Genomic DNA, 22937 nt, shown 5'->3' on the forward strand with positions numbered 1-22937 from the left:
TAGCTGACCATAAAATCATAGGTAAAGGTAAAGGACCCCTGGTCGGTTAAGTCCAGTCAAAGGCGACTATGGGGTTGTGGCGCTCATCTCGCTTTCAGGCCAAGGGAGCCAGCGTTTGTCCACAGACAGCTTTCTGGGTCATGTAGCCAGCAGGACTAAACCGCTTCTGTCACAACGGGACACTGTGACGGAAACCAGAGTGCACGGAAATGCCATTTACCTTCCCGCCACAGTGGTACCTATTTATCTACTTGCACTGGCATGCTTTCAAACTGCTAGGTTGGCAGGCGCTGGGACTGAGCAATGGGAGCTCACTCTGTCATGGGGATTCGAACCACTGACCCTCAGATCGGCAAGCCCAAGAGGCTCAGTGGTTTAGACCACAGCGCCACCCTTATCCCTATAGAATCATAGGATTCCTGTGTTGATGAACATGGAAGCAGGAAAGCTACACTACAACATCACAAGCTGATTCGCTGACATATCTGCATATTGCATTAATGTCTGTAGGGAAGGGAGAGAGGGAGCCATGCATGTAATTAAATGCATAAGCTCTCTCTCCCTGCAGACATTCATGGTATACATTTATTTATTTCCTGAGTGTCTTCCAGCAAACGTCCCAAAGCATGCGAACAATAAAAAGCATCATTAAAAAAAAAAAAAATCACTCAAACCATTCATCAGCCAAGGCATTGGTTTTGTAACAAATAAAAACCGAAACGAATGGACTCCTTTCAGTTCAGCTTTTCAATTTTTCGTGAAACAAATGCACACACCATCATGTAGATATGGGCTAGCTCACAGCGACTTCTGCTCAGTTCTGTTAGACAAAGGAAACAGGCTGCAGTCTGGGACGGAGTCATCGCTCATTAGTAATATCCATCCAAACTTCACAGGGACTAGAAGGCAGTGAAGGTCCTGTGCGAGTGCCTGGAGGCAGTTGGAGGATGGATGGCAGCTAATGGATTGAGGTTGAATCCTGACAAGACAGAAGTACTGTTCTTGGGGGACAGGGGGCGGGTGGGTGTGGAGGACTCCCTGGTCCTGAATGGGATAACTGTGCCCCTGAAGGACCAGGTGTGCAGCCTGGGAGTCATTTTGGACTCACAGCTGTCCATGGAGGCGCAGGTCAGTTCTGTGTCCAGGGCAGCTGTTTATCAGCTCCATCTGGTACGCAGGATGAGACCCTCCCTGCCCGCAGCCTGTCTTGCCAGAGTGGTGCATGCTCTGGTTATCTCCCGCTTGGACTACTGCAACGCGCTCTACGTGGGGCTACCTTTGAAGGTGACCTGGAAACTACAACTAATCCAGAATGCGGCAGCTAGACTGGTGACTGGGAGCGGCAGCTGAGACCACATAACACGGTCTTGAAAGACCTACATTAGCTCCAGTACATTTCCAGGCATAATTCAAAGTGTTAGTGTTGACCTTTAAAGCCCTAAACGGCCTCAAAGGCCCAGTATACCTGAAGGAGCGTCGCCACCCCCATTGTGAAGCCCGGACACTGAGGTGCAGCGCCGGGGGCCTTCTGGCGGTTCCCTCACTGTGAGAAGCAAAGCTACAGGGAACGAGGCAGAGGGCTTTCTCGGTAGTGGCACTCGCCCTGTGGAACACCCTCCCATCAGATGTCAAAGAGATAAACAACTACCTGACTTTTAGAAGACATCTGAAGGCAGCCCTGTTCTGGGAAGTTTTTAATGTGTGACATTTTAATGTATTTTTAATCTTTGTTGGAAGCCGCCCAGAGTGGCTGGGGAGGCCTGGCCAGATGGGTGGGGTACAAATAATAAATTATTATTTGTTGTTGTTTAGTCATTTAGTCGTGTCCGACTCTTCGTGACTTCCTGAACCAGAGCACGCCAGGCCCTCCTGTCTTCCACTGCCTCCCGCAGTTTGGTCAAACTCATGCTGGTAGCTTCGAGAACACTGTCCAACCATCTCGTCCTCTGTTGTCCCCTTCTCCTTGTGCCCTCCATCTTTCCCAACATCAGGGTCTTTTCCAGGGAGTCTTCTCTTCTCATGAGGTGGCTAAAGTATTGGAGCCTCAGCTTCAGGATCTGTCCTTCCAGTGAGCACTCAGGGCTGATTTCCTTCAGAATGGACAGGTTTGGTCTTCTTGCAGTCCATGGGACTCTCAAGAGTCTCCTCCAACACCATAATTCAAAAGCATCTATTCTTCGGCGATCAGCCTTCACTTCCATACATCACTACTGGGAAAACTATTATTAGAAACCTGCCTTCTTTTTTTAATGGAGAATTGGGATTCTTGAGGCGGAGTTCAGTGCCCAGTGCCAACTTTCCTGCTTTTACGGCACGGTCAGAAAATACATCAAATCTCCCCCACCCCTGAGGTGTTGAAAAGTAGTGGAAAGGAAGATTATAGAATCGTAATCGGAAAGGACCATGAGGCTCATCTAGCCCAACCCTGTGCAAGCCTGGAATCTTTCGCCCCACGTGCGACACAAACCCACAACCTTGATATTATGTCTGTGAGGTTCCTGCATAATCCCAACATGTTACTTACGTTACAGATGTAGATCTGGATAGAGAAAGTTGCCCCCCTCCCATTTCACTTCCGCAACATGACACAGAAAGACGTTTAACTCCGAGGTCCTGACTTGGTTATACATCATTAATGCCTCTGCCTAAATAATGGATCGCTCATTAAAAATGGAACACTATAATACCTATTATTCTGAGATGGAGGAACCCTGATTGTGACCCAGAAATGTCACAAGGGTTGATGGTTGGTGGTTACTGAATGGGAAATCTTTGCCCAGCTTAAATAATAATGGAGATCTGGGATACATATGTGACTATTGCATAGTTAAGGAGAGAGAGGGGGAAAGGATGAAGCTGACATGAAGGCAGGGACACAAAGGAATGGAAAACGAGACAAAGAGAAGGAGACTCCCATCCAAGCAAGGACATCAGCGTAGACTTGTGTGTGTTTGTGTGTTTTAATAAATATGGGTCTCTTTAATATCCTGGTTGTCAGTGCTTACAGCAGGCTTCCTCAAACTCGGCCCTCCAGATGTTTTGAGACTACAATTCCCATCATCCCTGGCCACTGGTCCTGCTAGCTAGGGATCATGGGAGTTGTAGGCCAAAAACATCTGGAGGGCTGAGTTTGAGGAAGCCTGGCTTAGAGACTCTTGTTTTTTAACACAAAAATGCAGGTGATGTTGGTGGGACTCCATCAGCTCTGACCAGCATGGCCACTTGTCAGGGAAGATGGGAAATGGCAGCCCAAGACTTGAGATTCAGTGTGATGTAATGGTTAGAGGAGCCTTTCTCGACCTTGGCTCCCCAGATGTTGTTGGGCTACAAATCCCCAGCATCCCTAGCTAGCAGGACCAGTGGTCGTGGATGATAGGAGTTGCAAACCAACAGCATCTAGGGACCCAAGGTTGAGAAAGGCTGGGTTAGAGTGTTGGGTCTGAAGACCGGGGTTCAAATTCCCACTCAGCCATGGAATTGTAGAACTGTAAAGTCAGAAGGGACCTCGAGGCTCATCTAGTCCAACGGAGAAATCTGAATCATGTATGCCGCCTTGGGGAAAATAAGTTGGCGAAAGAAAGAAAGAAGGAAAGAAATAAAGAAAGAAGGGAAGAAAGAAAGAAAGATCCTTGCTGAATCAGGCCAAAGGCTTCCTGTTCTCACAGTGGCAAACCAGATGTCCCATTTGGGAAACCCCTCCAGGAGGACCTGAGAACTGTGGGATATATCCAGTCTCATATAACCAACATACTTAACTCTAATTAATGCATGAAGGGGTTAAGACCATAGAGTAAGCTGTCCTGCCAGGCTTAGCTAGGTCACACCCACTCACATTGGGAGGAAGGGCTACCAGACTCTTTGTTCTTTCTCTTCCACCATGTGAACCCTTCCAATAAGGGCGTCTGAGCTATGTTGCTCCAATCCCAGGCTGTGTGGCTTTAGCAAGCCATCTCTCTGCTTCTGTACAGATAATTTAGAAACCATTTTTGAAACTAAGTTGTCTGTCTTGCTGCTGTGTGAAAAAGCACATGAATCTGACCTTTGAAGAATTTGTAAGTAAATCAGCGGCTTAGTCATGCTGGCCCATGACCTGGAAGCTGTACGCCGGCTCCCTCGGCCAATAAAGCGAGATGAGCGCTGCAACCCCAGAATCGGCCGTGACTGGACCTAACGGTCAGGGGTCCCTTTACCCTTTACCTTTATGTATGCATGCTCAGAGTAGTCTTTGTAGTTAACAGGATTTCTTCTGATCTGACTTTGTCCCACGTGGGTTTTTTTTTTTTTTGAAATGTTCAGAGGAAATCTGATTGGTTCTTACAAACACTGTGTAAAAAGTTCTTTTGTGAATAAAACGACCTGGGACGAGGGGTGGAGAGGATTATTATGGGCACCTACTCCCAGAGTCTTGCTGGTCAAGCCTCGTGTGTATTCTATTAATCAGAGTCCAATCTTTCCTTGTTTTGGGAATGCTACAACATAGAAGGGGATATTTTAAAGGTCTAACAGGTTACATTCCCACTTTCCACTTTGCTGCATATTTTGCGATTTTAAATCTGTTGGGGTTCTCTCATGAAAAGTACTTGCCCTGAACCAGGATCTAGGCATCCAGAGAGCTATCCTTTTACCACTAAAATATTTTTCTCCCCTTTCAAACAAATGGAAACAAGATCTACAGTGCTCAGCCCACTAGGCATCCCTAGTAATTGGCCTGTAAAGGCACAGACCCTCCAGCAGCAGAGATATGGAGCTTTACTCTTTAAAACAAGCACGGCAGACTGGGAGCGGCTGCCGAGACCATATAACACTGGTCCTGAAAGCCCTACATTGGCTCCCAGTACGTTTCTGAGCACAATTCAAAGTCTTGGTGTTGACCTTTAAAGCCCTAAATGGCCTCGGCCCTGTGTACCTGAAGGAGCATCTCCACCCCCATCATTCTGCCCAGACACTGAGGTCCAGTGCCAAAGGCCTTCTGGCAGTTCCCTCACTGTGAGAAGCCAAGTTACAGGGAACCAGGCAGAGGGCCTTCTTGGGGTGGCGCCGGCCCTGTGGAACTCCCTCCCACCAGATGTCAAAGAGAAGAACAACTACTAGACTTTTAGAAGACATCTGAAGGCAGCCCTCTTTAGGGAAGTTTTTGATGTGTGACATTTTAATGTATTTTTAATCTTTGTTGGAAACCGCCCAGAGTGGCTGGAGAAACCCAGCCAGATGGGCGGGGTACAAATAATAAATTACTATTACTATTACTACAGTGGTACCTCAGGTTAAGCACTTAATTCGTTCCGGAGGTCCGTTCTTAACCTGAAGCACCACTTTAGCTAATGGGTCCTCCTGCTGCTGCCGCGCCGCCGGAGCACGATTTCTGTTCTTATCCTGAAGCAAAGTTCTTAACCTGAAGCACTATTTCTGGGTTAGCGGAGTGTGTAACCTGAAGTGTATGTAACCTGAAGCGTATGTAACCCAAGGTACCACTGTATTACTTTTTGCTCTCCAGATGTTGTCAAAATCCAACCCTCGCCATTCTCATCTGGGGAAGCAACTTGACGGAATGAATCCGGACACAATTCTGCAAATGATTCCAGAGACAACAGAGGATCTAGCACCACTTTATTGATTTTCAAATTATTATTATTTTTTGTACTATTATTCAAATAAGTCTTTTATATGTTTCATGCAGGCTACATGCTTGTCCCGTCTGCTTACTCAGGAATGGAAGGCAGGGGCTTAACCTCGACCAGCTGGTCCCGTCCTAAGGAAATGGGTTCCTTGTCTGTAGCACCGGTTGTTTTAATGGAGGCACTGAAAGCAAAAAAAGAGAAAGAAGTCATCATGCCACAAGACTGACCGAAAGCCTGTTCTGTCACACATAAAAGCAGCAGAACTTGCAATCATTTGCGTAGCGTGGAACTGTAGGATGTGGTCCATAGGCAGCCAACTAAGGTGTCATCGGGTTGCAGCCAGCTAAAAAGCTACCGAAATCTGTCGCCATTCTTCTACTGTTGGTAATTGCTGCTGTTTCCAAACCCATAGCTGTCATGCGTCCCTTATTTGGCGGGACAGTCCCTTATCCCAGCGCCATGTCCCGCTGCTGTCCCTTATTGATGATGTCCCTTTAATAAGCTACTGAAGGCAATGGGGCCCTTTCTATGTCCAGCTGTCCTTTGTCAACAACAAATTGTTGCTGTTTTCTTGTGTTGAATATATGCTATATGGCAATTTATGGACCTAATAGGTATCTGAAGCCATTTGCACGCAACAAAATATGTATTTTATCAAAGTAATTGTTGATCCCTTATTTTGGCTGCTGATCCCTTATTTTCGAGGCTGCTGGTCCCTTATTTTCAAATCTGTAAGTTGACAGCTATGTCCAAACCTGGGCTAGCAGTAGGTAATGGAATATGTAGAAATAGCCAAACTAATGGGGAAAAGTCGACAACAGGTCAAGAAAACATTTCAAAAAGAATGGGAAAAATTTATGTTGTATATAGGAAAGATAAGATGAAATAGTAAAACCAGTAGAATTGGAAACAAACCTCATAACGGGAAAGATGTAAGACAAGTGATGGATAATGAAAATAATAGGAAGCAAAATGTATAAGGAAACTATTATAACTAACAGTAGTGGTAAATGAATACAGACAGACAAAAAGAATTGTATAAACATGAGGACTTATTTGTTTATGGGTACACTATGGACAAATATGGAAAATGAATAACAATAGATAAAATGGAAGAAAATAATGCGATAAAATTATATGTGATATAAAAAACCAGAAGAAGGAAGGAAGTCATCTCTGAAGAGCAAGTATGAATGTAAAATGTAATACAATACAGTGGTGCCTCGCAAGACGAAATTAATCCGTTCCGCGAGTCTCTTCGTCTAGCGGTTTTTTCGTCTTGCGAAGCAAGCCCAGTGACGGCTTAGCGGATTAGTGCTATTAGCGGCTTTTATCGGCTTATCGGCTTATCGGATAAGTGGCTTAGAAAAGGGGGGGGGGAGGGAAAAAACCCGCAGGAACTCGCAAGACATTTTCGTCTTGTGAAGCAAGCCCATAGGAAATTCGTTTTGCGAAGCACCTCCAAAACGGAAAACTCTTTCGTCTAGCGAGTTTTCTGTCTTGCGAGGCATTCGTCTTGCGGGGCACCACTGTATGTGTATGTGGAGTATCTAATTGAAAAACTAATAAAGATTATTTTAAAAAAGAAGCACTAGCTACCGAAATCAATAAACATCACAGTCTGTAGTCCATTACTCCAATGGGTCTACTCTGAGCATGGCTTCGTTGGATAAAAACAATGCATTGGATAGGGTTGCCATACATCCAGATTTTCCTGGACATGTCCGGGATTCCAATAATGAATTTTGGGAAATTGGGAAATGTCTGGATTTTCGAAACTTTTCCCCAAAACTCAACAATCTTTTTAAAATTTATTTTTACTTCTTGAAATGTGGCAACCCTATCATGGGGTGTTTCTGCTCTCAAACGTTGGCCTAAACCTGAGCTACTAGGCTGGTTTTATGGCATGTTGAGCCCTCTGTGAGTTCAATACCTCCCCCATCCAATATTGGCTATTTAATGGATTTGCCAATTATTATTACTTGCATAGAAAGCAAAACAACTCCCCAAACTGTCTACTTAATGAGAAAATTAGAACTATGCTCCTGTTAACAGCTTTGTGTAATGGAGTCATGTTGAAACTGGCTTTTGATATCGCACCCTGAAGGCTTACAATATGGAAGAAGATTCACATTTTATATATGAATAATGCTTTGTGATAGTGTTTATTTCGTTACGGGGCTGTAGCCGAAAGGTGGACAATAATTGAAGAGCCAAAAAGAGAGAGAGAGAGAGAGAGTTGTTTTTCTTTGGGACATTTTCTTTTTAAACTCAGATAATACGGCTCCTAAACAGCCCAATATCCAACGGATGATGACGTATATTCTAGTCTGAGGCCTGGCCCCTGTTGTAGATGAGAGATAATCAGTCCCTAAGCGGGGAAAATTTCTAATCTGCTTTTGCAAGCCGCACCTCGACATCCTCATGTTGAAATTTCAACCACATATTTTGGAGTTTATCCAAAATGACACTCAGGCCATTTGCTTCCCTTTAAAGCAAAAGGTAAAGGGTAAAGGAACCCCTGACCATTAGGTCCAGTCATGGCCGACTCTGGGGTCGTGGCGCTCATCTCGCTTTATTGGCTGAGGGAGCCGGCGTACGGCTTCCAGGTCATGGGCCAGCATGACTAAGCCGCTTCTGGCGAACCAGAGCAGCGCACGGAAACGCTGTTTACCTTCCCGCCAGAGCGGTACCTATTTATCTACTTGCACTTTGACGTGCTTTTGAACTGCTAGGTTGGCAGGAGCAGGGACCGAGAAACGGGAGCTCACCCCGTTGTGGGGATTCGAACTGCCGATCTTCTGATCGGCAAGTCCTAGGCTCTGTGGTTTAACCCACAGCGCCACCCGCGTCCCCCAAAAGGTAGAGGCTAGCAAATAAGAACCCCTTTGCTATCTATGAAGAATGAATTCGCCAGGATGTGCTATAGTGTACGGAAAATTCTGATAGGTCACAGTGAAGCCTTGACTGCAGAGAGAGAAAAGACCAGAGATGGCCAGATACTTTGACTCTCCCTCGCTTGGAAAGCTTTCCCCAAAATGATCCACTTGGTTCACATCTGCATGTCACAAATAATGTGTGTGTGTGTGTTAGTTGTTATCATGCTTTTGCATGTCTTTATGGCATCTTAATCTCCCGGGACCTGTTTTAGAGATGTTTACCATGTGAATTGGGTGGGAAATCTGTGTGGGAGGGAAGGGTTAGCCCCCCCCCCCCACAATGTGCCATGGTCTCCATCTTAAAAGATGAAGGAAAATAACCAGCAGGAGCTGCTGTCACCCGTCTTCTTGCAAAAGCCCATAATATGGTATTTTTGAACATCCCCAATGCTGTTGGGGTTTAGTGGATTTGCTAAGCAGATTTGCAGCATCCATTAAGCGGAAAGATCCAGTGGTCACAATCCAAGCAAATTGCACGAGCCTTGCGATCGGTCGTCTTAACTCTTATTTTCGATTGGAGCATTTTCTTTTGTTTCTTAAGTATCTGTACAGCACTCTAAGTGGCAATTTCCAAAGCCAAGTTGGACATTTTGTGGAAGCCAATTCTTGGCGAGACCGGGTTAAGTTCTTGAGAGCATCTTGAACGTGAAAACATTTATTATGTTGTGTGCTTGCATAGGCGTGAGAGACAAAGAGAATATCTGGGTGTGCGAGGCATTTATTTTATGGGAATTTAATGTAGAGAATGCCACTTATTCTTAGGGACCAGGTAAGAAAGAGAGCGGATGATCAACACTAGGTCCTGTCTCTGAGCTTCCTATAACAGCTGGCTGACTGCTAGAGGTGGGTGAATTTGTTAATTATGGTTTCTTCACTTCTCATTTTCTCAGTCCACAATAATTCTGCTTAAGTTCGCAATTAAAGGAACAACTCCTTGTGAATATTCAGCAGCATGTTAATTCCTCTTTATCCCAATATATGCATTTTTGTATGCAATTTTGTCTCATATATGCATTTTCCCACTTAATTCCCCCTAACATTTTTTGTGCACACTTTTTGGTTGCTGAACTGCATTGCAAAATTCAGAGAAGTGTGGATGTCAACGGCGACCTGTGTTAAAGTTTGCTAACTGTTTCAGGAAGTATGGATTAGGTAAGTATGCATCGAAATGCAACCCAAACCAAATCTCTTCCCCATCCTTGCTGACTGCTGTGGTGACAAAAAAACTCCTTTTGCAGTTTTTCCAAATACAGTGCAAGTGGAGATTTCCCCCCAATAGCTCAGGTTACTTCTTTCCCCTGCTTTTAGTTCAGCACTCAGAACCAAAATTGTTTCCGGCCTTCCTCTAAATAAAAGCGAGCCCTCATGAAGCATGGATTTATTCCATTTGCTCGTTTCATTTGAGCTTTTCCTTCAAACATTTTATGGTGTTTGTCGAAATCAGGCTTTGTCCAGGATAGTTGAGATGCTTTCGTCTCCAGTGACAGGCTAGAAGATGTTTTGCGACCTGAGGCAAAGAACAAAATGGCTAAACTAGCCCATTTCATGTGCAGGAGCTGGGCTGGTTGACAGCTGAATCTTATTTCAACACTGGGAATGGGACCGTGTCTGTCTGTGGGCAGCAGGCGGAAACTACAACTAATCCAGAATGTGGCAGCTTGACTGGTGACTGGGAGCGGCCGCCGAGACCACAAAACACCGGTCTTGAAAGACCTACATTGGCTCCCAGTACGTTTCTGAGCACAATTCAAAGTGTTGGTGCTGACCTTGAAAGCCCTAAACGGTCTTGGTCCAGTATACCTGAAGGAGCATCTCCATCCCCATTGTTCAGCCTGGACACTGAGGTCCAGCTCCGAGGGCCTTCTGGCGGTTTCCTCAATGCAAGAAGTGAGGTTCCAGGGAACCAGGCAGAGGGCCTTTTCGGTGGTGGCGCCCTCCCTGTGGAATGCCCTCCCATCAGATGTCAAGGAAATAAACAACTATCTGACTTTTAGAAGACATCTGAAGGCAGCCCTGTTTAGGGAAGTTTTTAATGTGTATTGCTTTATCATGTTTTTAATATTCTGTTGGGAGTCACCCAGAGTGGCTGGGGAAACCCAGCCATATGGGCAGGGTATAAATTATTATTATTATTATTATTATTATTATTATTATTATTATTCACACTGTACATTTAAATGAGTCGTAGAGTCTTAGAGTCGTAAGGGAACAAGAGGGTCATATCTGTGGGATGTGAAACACATAGCAGTCAAGTACAGTGGTACCTCGGGTTAAGAACTTAATTCGTTCTGGAGGTCCGTTCTTAACCTGAAACTGTTCTTAACCTGAGGTACCACTTTAGCTAATGGGGCCTCCTGCTGCCGCCGCCCCCCCAATTTCTGTTCTCATCCTGAAGCAAAGTTCTTCACCCGAGGTACTATTTCTGGGTTAGCGGAGTCTGTAACCTGAAGCGTCTGTAACCTGAAGCGTCTGTAACCTGAGGTACCACTGTACAACATTCCTAGAATGGACATGCTAGGGGATGCTTTGTACCAGCCAGGAGAAAACTTCCAGTTTCCTCCTGAGCTGGGACAAACTTCCTCTGCATGTGACTAGATGTGGGCATGGCCTAATCTGGGTAGGGTAAGGTTACCAGACGTCCCCGTTTCCTGGGGACAGTCCCCGGATTTACAAATCAGTCCCCTGACAAAATCCATCAATTTAGTAGGAAGTTGAAAAGTGTCTCCGGATTCACTGAAAAAAAATCTGGTAACCTTAGGGTAGGGGAGCACACGTTTGTCTTTTGCTCTTCTTCTCCATTTTGTTTTTCTACATGGTAGCAGAAGTGACTGTCACTTGGAACTAACTCCCTTATGGAATAGTTCCACATGTACATATACTTTTGTAACCTAAGTCTGCCTTCAGGGATCCACCTGTGAACTGAATGAATGTGAGTAAATTACTTTTATATAGACTTTAGTAAGATTGTCGTGCCTATTCTTATTAAGAGGGCCAAGAAGGGATCTTCCCAGGAATCTTAGATAGGGAGGCTCAGACGAGCCTGCAACAAACAAACCACTGTGCATTTAACGGGGAATGTTTAAAGTCTGCTAAGATGCAGAACTTGCTAACGCAAGTTAGGAAGGGTATCACTAAACAATATATCCTCTCCTGCCTCCCTGAACATTCCCACAATATCATCCAACCCCCTGCAAAGCAGGAATCTTTTGCCCAATGTGGGGCTCAAACCCACAACCCTGAGATTCAGAGACTCATGCTCTACCAACTACCACTTTCAATCGTCAGGGTTCCCCCCCAGTGAATTCTGGGAGCAGTAGTTCATTAAGTTGTAAGGCGACCCCATTCCCTTCCCAGGGTGGTTCAATGATCAGTCCCGTTTCACAGGGAATTCTGGGAACTGTAGTTCTGCAAGTGGAATGGGGAGGTGTCCTAACCACTCTCAGCTCCCTTAACAAACTACAGCTCCCAGAATTCTTTGGAGGAAGCTAGGCCAGTTTAATCTGGTGCTTTAAATGTAATGGTGTCAATGTGGCCTAGGGCCCTTCTCTGTTCAGCAACAACTTGCAATTGCTCTCTGCTCTCCAGTATCTGTTGCCTGAGGCGCCCAATTCCACTAATGGCAAGGTCCATCCTTTATTTTTATTTATTGATTGACTGACTGATTGATTTAATTTATAGATGGCCCTATACCCGGGGGTCTCAGGGTGGCTCATAGAATAAAATCAAGATATAAAACCTCAAAATGCCTAATAAAAATAAAAACAGCAACCCAATACCCCCTTCTTGTCCCCATGTATCTCACCCTTCATTCAAGCACCTCACACCAGACTCTTTATACTGTATTTTGTGCTGCTTTCATAATTATTTTAAAGTGTTTTAAATTTATTGTTAGCCGCCCTGAACCCGGTTTTTGAACCGGGAAGGGCAGGGTATAAATAAATTATTATTATTATTCTTATTATTATTATTATTTTAGCCTTGTTCCAGGACAAAGTTGAGAGGCTCGAGTTGTCATATTTCAAAAGGTAAAATTCCTGACACCCGCAAAGAAGTTGTTGAGTTTTTTTCTAAGGAAACCCACCCAAATTTTGGGGGAAACAAATTGTCGAGCTTTCTGCTTCCCTCAGGAAACCTATCCCCAAAATAGTGATTTGAGCCATTGTGTTGCCACGCATCCAAGTTTCTCCTGACATTTTGCTGCTTCGCCAAAATCCATTCCCCCCCGATGCCATTTTTTACACCAGAAATGTATGGCAAGCCTCTGAGACGTCCCTAAGGTTAAAGCTGAGATGGGATGTGAACCTGAAGTCTCACACATTGCAGCGCCCACCGATACCCCTTTTCGCACACCAGACAGTGCAAGTATGCTCAATGCAGGCAGAGGGTACACGGGCCTTACACAATGTGTGAACTGGGCCTTAGCTGATTTTTTAGGTTGGCACAACGGCATTTATCTTGTTTCATTTTGTTTACAACCCAATTGTCCTCCAATGAACTCCAAGCAGCCCACACGGTTCTTGCCATTTCCCACCTCAACATCACAACAACCCTGTGATGTAGGGCAATATACATCTTGCCTAAGAAACTCTCCCTAGTTGAGAGGGGATTTGAACCCGCACCTCCTCGGTCCTAGAAGGACACACTGCCCCATGTTTCTAGAAAGGGGAATGGCCCGTGAGGGGAGATCTACCCAGCAACAGTGCTGGAAAACTATACTGTCTTATAGGCTGAGTAGAATTGGGTCCAATAAAAATGGATTTGGGAGGAGAGGAGTGGGGAAATGTCTTAAAATACTTCAGTTGTGCAAAGCCACATAATCGAAGTCCAAACATTAGTTTGGAATGTAAAAAGATAGATTGTCCAATCTGAAATTATTAGAGGATTTTCAATGTTGAGTTGAGGCAATGCTTTGTTTTCTCTTAAAAAATGTTTAGGGGTACTCTCATTTTGACTCAAGAAAATCACCATTTTATACTTCAAATCGGGGAAAATAAATACAGTAAATGGACAAAAGTACAAAGATTCACAAAATGTTTAGGGATATGCATACCCCTGTGTTCCACTGAGTGGAGGTATTAGAGTTTGGCATCTTTTCATGTGTTTGCGGACGGAATTTGAAAGAAGAAGACTCCAGGGTTCAGCCCAAGACTTTGAAACCCAGCACATTACGTTGCTATGCCCTTGACAGCCACACCGTTGAGCAAAACGTTTAATAAAACCATCTTCCGATGGTCACAAAATGCACCCACATTTGAAAAAGGATTGTTTGAGCCTCCACACAAAACGGGAGCTTCTTGTCACATGTGTAACATCAAAAAAACAGTTGTCAGGTGCTTTTAAGAGCAGCTTTTGTGGTGGGGCAAAGTCGCAACACAAAGAAATTTCTTCCCACGCGATCGCGTCGGGTGGAATCCCAATCAAACATCCGCCATTTTCTCCCTTTGTCTCTGGTGAAAGCGTGTGGCAGGGACTTCGTCGGGTAATGTTCCCATAAGCAAAGATTTCTCAGAAAATGCATTCAAGAGTTTATCCTGCTGTTCACATTAACTGCTTCCTAAGGGTTGGGTTAGGGATGCGGGTGGCGCTGTCAGTTAAACCACAGAGCCTAGGACTTGCCAATCAGAAGGTCGGTGGTTCAAATCCCCGCGACAGGGTGAGCTCCCGTTGCTCGGTCCCTGCTCCTGCTGACCTAGCAGTTCGAAAGCACGTCAAAAGTGCAAATAGATAAATAGGTATCGCTCTGGTGGGAAGGTAAACGGCATTTCTGTGCGCTGCTCTGGTTCGCCAGAAGTGGCTTAGTCATACTGGCCACATGACCCGGAAGCTGTACGCCAGCTCCCTCGGCCGATAAAGCAAGATGAGCGCGCAATCCCAGAGTTGGCCACGACTAGACCTAATGGTCAGGGGTCCCTTTACCTTTAACGGTTGGGTTTAGTTGGACAAGCTGTTCCTGTGACGACTGCTTTCATTACAAGATGGCCTATGAGAGAGGCTGCCTTACCCTACGTAATATTATGTGCCATCTCGGTTTCCTTCCATTCAAGGAAATGAAGAAGAGGTTTTGTGAAGCGCAACATCCACAAGCACCAAGGCAAACTCAAAAGGCCGTGATCCCAGGCACCTTTGCTTGTTCCTAGACAAAAAGGTTCCGAGTTCGAGTCTCGCTGCTGTCAGTAAAGAGACACCTACTGCAGTAGCTGAATGATGAACCCTTTCAAGAAAGCACTAAAGCCTGTTTGCTGACACTGAGGGCTTATGTTTTTCATTTATATGTGTGGATTTGATTGTTTTATGCCTTTGAAAACCTATATCGAACAGTAAAAGCCACCAGCCAGTTCATCAATGCAATTAAAATAGTTTCCCATGATTTGCGGCATAGCTGCTGGGATTTGCACCAATAACCTGCTATACTTCTCCGGCCAATAAAATGTGTGTTTAAGATGCAACTGTCAATTTTGTGGCTGAATCAATAAGTTCATGTGCCACTAGACCTCAGCATGGGCGCCTTTTTGAGATCCGTAGGAGGCATAATATTGTAATAAAGCAAACCTGCCATGCAGGGTTAGGCCTAAGGACAATTTTCTTGCAAGTTCCCTTGCTCGTTCCTCACTGCAAAAGAACACACCAGAACCAAAGGCTGCCAAAACAATGGAGAAGAAATGCGTTTAACTTGCAGCTAGGGGAGAGTGGATATGTCCATCTTGGTACCTCATTTCCCCAGTCTGAAAATTCAGTTCTCCACATTTTCACGTTACGTTTGCAATTATATATATATATATATATATATATATATATATATATATATGCCTTCATGAAAATTCACCAGCATTTTAGTGCATCAAACACATTTTTATATGCAATTTTGCCTAATATTCACATTTTTGCAAAACAGTTTCTCCTAACAGAGTGCTTTTTTGGTGTGCTATTGTCACTAATACATATGTTTTAATTCACACCACCTTCTTTACCCTAGTAATATTTGCCTGTTTGTGCACATTACCTGACTAGAGAAATGTACTGCAACATTCAGAGAAGCGCATGATTGAAAAAGTGGCTGTGCAGTTTTGCAAAGTGTGAATTACGTAGGCTCATTTTTAAATGCAAACTGAGGCAAACCTTTGCCTCCATCCTTACTTTCCCCCTCCTCCAATTATTATTATTATTATTATTATTATTATTATTATTATTATTATTATTATTCCTAATCAATCAATCAGCTCAAGCTTGAAAGAGAACCAAACTTTGCAGAGCATTGTTTTAACGATTTCTCCCGGATGAAACTAAGGTCTCTTGCGGGACTTACCGTCAAAAAAAGAAACCTCTTTGGCTTACTCAATTCGGAGGGTAAAAACAAAAAAATCAAGGAAGTGGGCGTTTGTGTTCAGCATTTATTTATCGTTGTCCAGGAAGAAGAAGAAGAAAAAAGTGACCCTCTATTTGAACAAACACACCACAATCTATTGGCTATACATTAATATCGGTCTGGCTGTGATTATACTAACAGCAAAACTGAAGGAAGCACTGAGACAGTGAACTCTTAGCACAGTTTAGGGAGACAATTTCCTTCCCCCTCTTGGTGATAATGCAGCAGAATCAAGACCACAAAATATCTCTTAAGACAACTTGTCTCGCAGAATCATGAGCATGGATGCGCTTGTGAAAAGACCACACAATACCCCCCAACAGAAACACCGCAGATGAGCAAAGCGAGTGGTTGTGAAATTTATTTCAGGTTTTGTTTTTTTTGCAAAGCCAAGGTGAGTGGGGGTGTCAACAAGCCGCGAAGAGGACTTTAAGCACCATCTCACGCAAAAAAGAGGATATAACAGTACAAGGAAGGAGGTGATCAAACAAGCAGACGAGAAAGCGCAGGAATATTCAAAAGGAAGGTGGGGAAAACAGGAAGGGAAGCCAGCAAGCAAATATTTGAACAAGGAATGCAAAGAATGAGGGAGTTACAGAAGTTTGCCGAGACACAGTTCGGAAGGAAAACCTGAATGGCTGAATGAAACTAAATCGTGTTTTGCATCCAAGACCACAGGAGATTTCAGGTGCTGCTGCTGCAATATGTCGGTCTTAAAAGAGACACTTGGGTGTTAACCAGAGAAAAGATAAGTCACTAAAGGCCTCTTGCACCCTCCATGACCCACGAGGATTTTTTAAATACGAAAACAAAACAAAACACACCTCCTTGTTTCATTAGACTGGAGTCTCCCCATGGGGCATCTTAGCTTCCTCTACGAGGACAGGTGAGCATCTAAGCTGCGCAGTTATGCATAATGGGGCTTTGGGTCAAAGAAAAATGCATTAGTTCAGATTTGGCCAACCTTTGTCCCTCCAGATGTTGTCGAACTACAACTCCCACCACCCCTGGTCATTGGCTATGCTTGCTAAAGCTGATGGGAGTAGCAGTTTGGAGACATCTGGCAGGTCCACGGTTCTGCACACTTGCATCAGATCAGTCTTTCCCAAACTTGGGTCTCCAGCTGTTTTCCGGACTACAACTCCCATCACCCCTAGCTAGCAAGGGATGATGGGAATTGTAGTCCGAAACCGGCAGGAAACGCTGAATTAGATCAACCTTTGCTAACCTGGAGCTGTTCAGATGACAGTTCTCAAATCAGCTCTAGCATCTAGCATGAGGTATGTGATTTTTCCTTATTTAAGTGTGTGTGGTTTTTGTTCTTTAAACAGCCATCTCAGTGAGGAGGGGAGGTCAGGATTTGGACTGCACAGGGAGAGGTGGGGCCACGTTTTTCCTCCTGCACTGCTGTCCTGGTGAAAAGTGCACACGCACGCACACCTAAGATGCTATTCAGCCTGCGAAGGAAGCTCCTGGTCTCCTGCCTCGATCGGCTGCCTGAGCCAAGCTGAATCATATCCCAGTTCTGCACAGGGCTGGAGGTAGCATAATGGTAGTATAACATTTCTCTACGGCTACCCTTTGCTCTGTGTATCAACGGACAGTGCTTCAAAGATCAAATACAGCGCCTTCTCCCTCCACTTTGCAAATCCATTCCCTGTTCCCGTCCACCCAAATAAATATCTGTCACCCCAAATTTCCAAATACAGTGGTGCCTTGGTTCTCAAACGCCTTGGTCCTCAAACAACTTGGAACCCAAACGCTGCAAAGACAGAAGTAGATGTTCGGGTTGCGAACTTTTTTCAGAAGCCGAACGTGCTCCGATTTGAGTGCCACCCTTCCGTTTTGAGTGCTATGCTGAGGTCTGTTTCTGCTATTTATTTTGCATTTTTGTTTTTGCGGCTTCTTTGTTTTGTTTTTGTGACTCTGTGGAACCCAGTTCAGCTACTGATTGATTGTGTGACTGCAGTACATTGTTGATTACTTTCATTTTATGGGTCAATGGTCTCATTAGATAGTAAAATCTATGTCAAATTGCTGCTTTAGGGATTGTTTTTAAAAGTCCGGCACACAAATAAATCCATTTTGCATTATTTTCGATGGGAAAGCGAGCCTTGGTTTTGGAACGCTTTTGGTTTTGGAACGGACTTCCAGAACGGATTAAGTTTGAGAACCAAGGCACCACTGTATGGCAGAAGAGAAAGGGAACAGATTTATCCCCTGTTTGAGCTGGGTATTTGAAACCCCCTGTTGAGCTGGGAAAAGGCTGATGCAACGCTCCCACTAGGGTGAATTAGACTGCTGTCCCCAGCTGGCAGAAATTCAAGAAGAAAAATGGACCCAGGCCAGTTTTAAAGGTTGCGGATTCCTTAGGGTGATGGTGGTTAAGCGAAGGAGTTAAAAAAAAAACTCTTTAGAAAAACAGAGATCTACCCCCTGGATCATGGCCCAACTTTGTGCTGCAGGGCTTTCATGGAGCATGTAGATGAGATGCTATCGCAGAATGAAGTAGCATCTTTTCAGAGCTGCAAATTTGTATAATCAAGCAATGTCCATGCAGATGGTCCCCCCCCCTTTCCCTTTTTAAAAAGCATTCTGAATAGCAAATGAGCATTATGGATCAATCAATGAAGCTCTCCACAATGCATGTATCTTTGTTGAGATTTTTTTTTTCCTTTTTAATGCACCACACATTTGCAATTATATTTCTACGCTTCCTGATGGATATTCCTGCATTTCTCCAAAGCACTGGAGGTATAAGAAGTTGCCCCCGACCGATGACCGACCCGAACCCCCCACCCAACAACCCACAACACACAAACCTGGCTACACTTCATACTTTACAAGTTCTAATATAGCTACACTTGGAGATACACCACAGAATTTGGTTACACATACTCTATAGCCGAAAGCATTCGGGAGCAAGCCTTAATAGAACACGTCACACACAAATACAGTACGGTTTTTGCATTCATTTCAGTAGTCAAAGCCAAGCCCACAAACATTTGCTACCCAGTTATCATACAGCTCACCCCACCCTCTCCCCGACCCCACCCCAGCCTCTGAGGCTGCAATCCTAAAACCTCCACTTACACGGGAGTAAGCCCGGCTGAATTCAATAGGCCTTATTTCTGGGTAGACATGATTAGGTCTGCAGCCCGAGATCCGTTTTCCCTCTAACCTGGTTCTGCGGCAAAGACAGTATTTCTGCTTCTTTCTCAACTACCTCAAAAATTTACATTCTGCAAATCTTGCGCTCTATAAATAATAATACTAAGAAAGATTCATGGGGTAGGGTGGGGGGTGGAAGCTTTTCTTGAACATCTCCATAGCAACTGTGGACCTGGAAATTTGCCCTTTTGATCCATCCCAATCGCCCTTCCTGTTTTGTTCACGTTCTTTTAAAAACTAATTGGCAATTTAGGGCCAAAGAGCAATTAAACCCAACGGCTGCTTCTCTGGGCAGTGAATTATTATTTTTCCAGTCGCTTGCGGTGATGTTCTTACTTGTACATTGGAGGAACCAGAAAAACAAACTAAAAACTGTTTTGTCTTTGACATGAGAAAGCACCCGGGGCCTTTGATGAACCTACCCTGTATTTCCGGAACTCACCTGGAGAGATACTAACTAGTATTCTTCAAATTTGTGATGGTGGTTCAGCAGCGATCAGCTGACACTTGCATGACGCCATCGTCAGTTGCGTGACATCATCATGAGGTCATCTGCTGGCGTCGGCTGTCCTCAGCAGACTCCAGGTTTATACAGTCTCTCACATCACACCTGTGTGGATATCTGACATAGCACACATGTGACACACACAACGTTCGATCTGCCCTTTTTCGCAGGCGAAAATGTTGGGCAAATCAGGACGTCAGTACACATGGCTGCCAAGTGGAGATCTTGAAATTTCATGTTATTTTCAGCATGGGGTGGAAATGAGGAGAGCTCTCTGCTGTTGGCAATGTATGAAACCAACCTCTGCTGAGGACAACCGGTCCCAACATGCGAGCTCAGGTAGGGCTAGGAGAGACCTCTGAAACCTGTGCCATAATCTGAAATCAGCAGGGTTCTGGCAATACCGTTCAGACTGATCACAGAAATCCCTGGGTCTTTTTTTATATTCTAGAAACTAAACAGTTCCCTTTTTATTTTCTGGTTTTTGGTCTACTTCTGCAAGGTTTTCTACCTATGAACCTCAGAGCTACATGGACTTGAAAGCTGAAAAAGAGCATTTCCTCTGGGAGACGTTTAACGTCGCCATTACAATTTTCGAAACCTCGCACGGTGCAGGCTGCAGATGTCCAAAGAAACTAGGTTAATGGGAATTGCACGGTTCCTCCCCCCTCTTTCCTTCTGTCATGCTTAGTAGAACTTTCTCCTAGTGACATCACAACAGGAGACTCTCTCCACCCTGGTTGGCCGAGGCGGGGCTAGGAAATACGGGACGCAGTGACATCACAGCATGCGCCCCACGTTCTCCTAAGGCATTGTGGGTGGGAAAGTGTGGGCCCTCAAATTCCAGGTCACGGGTTTTGCATCTGTCCTCAAAGATGAAGGGGCTGATTCTGCCCCCTTTCCAAATTGCTTAGGAGTGACAAGGCAGTCCCATTCACCCCCACAGAAATGTACATTACTTTGACTTTAAAAAAACACCGCAAGGAGGTTCGGGAGGGCTACCAGATAGACTATTTTTTACACATGAACCAATATTTATTTTACACCCTCTCTTAGTGGTATGAATTGAGGTTATTTTCTTCCTCTATAGGCTAAGGCATAAGAAAGGGGCACTCGGGCAGAGACTAGTATTTGTTTTTAAGGGAGCTGGAAGTGGTCAAATGGGTTTCTGCTTTCAATGCGTGAATCCACACACATTCCCTTTGCCTCATTCTTGCCCCTGGGTGCAACAGGTTTGGCAGGATTTTTGATGCCCCCAGAAACCAAGCCAACCTGTTTCTCCGGGGCGAAAGCTGGATGAGAAGACCTGTCTTCCAGCCACTCTCTTATTCTATCTCCCCCCTAAATCTCTGATGTACACAGATTGAAAACTAATCTGCTGTGCCTTTCCCTGCCTCCTATTACGCTAGGCAGCCAAACAACCCCCCCCCTTGCAAAAAGGAGGTTTTCTAATCCGCCTTTGAAATCAAAGATAAAAAGCTTCTAATACAATTGGAACACAGGCAGATTAGAAGCCTCTAATTAATTTTGTGGCCTTTATTTTTAAAAAAGAAAAAAATAAAGAAAATAAAAGGAGGGGGGATAGAAAACGAGAGAAAGAGAGAGAGAGAGAAAGAGAAAGCAAGTAAGAGCAGTGAAATTTACTCTTTCGCCTCGGCCAATTTATTGTTCATCTCTTTACTCTTCTCCTTTTCCTCGGCGTTTGTTGTGCTGGGCCCCTCGGCGCTCTTTTTCTTAGACGACCGGCTCGAAACCATCTGCTTATCTTTGGCCTTTTTCAGGGGTTTATGGCTTGTGGTCGTCTTTTTTGGCTTAGAAGGCTGAGGGCTCGGCTTCTCCACCTGGGCAGGTGCAACCGGCAAGCCGCCGCCGGCACAAAAGAGAAACAACACACACAACACACAAGGAGAGGTGAGGGGGAGGGAGGAGAAAAGCGAATTTAGAGAGGCGTTGCCGAACGGTGGCAAAGGTTTCATCGAAAGGGCAGCATCAAGGCCTTTAAGCCAGCCACAGGCCAACTCGGCCCTCCAGATGTTTAGGGACTACAACTCCCATCATCCCTGACCACCGGTCCTGTTAGCCACGGATGATGGGAGTTGTAGTCCCAAAACATCTGGAGGGCCGAGTTGGCCTATGCCTGCTTTAAGCTGACTGGTGAACTAACTTGTCCTTAGAAGCATTAAACCCTCTTTGTGTATGCACCACCATCGAGATTGTGGGCCGCAAGATTTGCCTCGCAGCTCTATCTGATATACAGCAGTACCTTGGTTTAAGAACAGCTTAGTTGATGAACAACTTGGATGAAGAACGCAGTAAACCCGCAAGCAGGTGTTTTGGTTTGTGAACTTTGCCTTGGAAGCAGAACATGTCCCGCTTCCTGTTGAGTGTAAATTGAGTCCCCCAGTGCTATGGGAAAGCACGCCTTGGTTTAAGAATGCTTTGGTTTAAGAACGGACTTCCGGAATGGATTAAGTTCATAAACCAAGGTACCACTGTATGGAGAATTAGGGGACAGTTAGTATCTCTGGCAGGGACATGTTGTGCTCCTTCTGGGGTAGTTTGTCCAGCTTTGGTGGCCACTCAGCATTCATCTCTCACCTGTGGCTCCGCGGAGGACCTTAAGGTCCACAAATGACAACATTTTGGAGGTTCCAGGTCGCAAGGTGGTTAGGTTGGTCTCAACTAGGGCCAGGGCCTTTTCAGTACTGGCCCCGACTCGGTGGAATGCTCTGTCACATCTTTCCGCAGGGCCTGCAAGACAGAGCTGTTCTGCCTGGTCTTTGGTTTGGACTCAGTCTGACCCTTATGTTTCCCTCCCCTTATGGTCTTGATTTATCGGCTACTTTAAAATGAGGCTGCATTTTAAATTGGTTTTCCTACCCCCTCTCTTTCCCCCTTGAAATATATTTGGAGTCAAGAGTGGATTTCATGCTTTTTATTCAGCTCATAGTGGTGAGGAGGAATGGAAGTTCCCCCAGGATGTCTGCTTTATATACATTATTTACACAATGGGCCCCACGTGATTGGCTAATTCCGGGATTCACCTGTAGGCCAATCAGGTTGCGGATTCACTTCCACCTGGAGCTAGATTGGGTGGCTCCTGTGGACCAATCAGACTGCTGCATTCTGGATCCTATTGTTCTAGGACCAATCAGACTGCTGCCTTTTGGATCCTATTCAACTCAGTACATAACCCCCCTATTATGTTTTTACTGTGATTTTATTGGTGTTAGCTGCCATGAGCCAAGCTCTGGCTGGGGAGGGTGGGGTATAAATAAAGTTTATTATTATTATTATTATTATTATTATTATTATTATTATTATTATTATTATGCCGTCAG

General features: G+C 44.8%; 1 protein-coding gene across 1 annotated transcript in view; it reads right to left on the reverse strand.

Moving 5' to 3' along the window:
- Positions 1 to 5590: 5590 nt before the first annotated feature.
- MAP6 (microtubule associated protein 6) overlaps positions 5591 to 22937 on the reverse strand; it is a 69370-nt gene continuing 52023 nt past the window's right edge. The window contains exons 3-4 of the mRNA XM_079973936.1: positions 21241 to 21437; positions 5591 to 5799 (exon numbers count right to left, since the gene is read on the reverse strand). Coding sequence (XP_079830062.1) covers positions 5700 to 5799; positions 21241 to 21437 — 297 coding nt within the window. The 3' untranslated portion in view covers positions 5591 to 5699. The remainder of the gene's footprint in view (positions 5800 to 21240; positions 21438 to 22937) is intronic.

Source organism: Podarcis cretensis (genome assembly GCF_951804945.1).
Source record: "Podarcis cretensis genome assembly, chromosome: 4".
Taxonomy (NCBI): domain Eukaryota; kingdom Metazoa; phylum Chordata; class Lepidosauria; order Squamata; family Lacertidae; genus Podarcis; species Podarcis cretensis.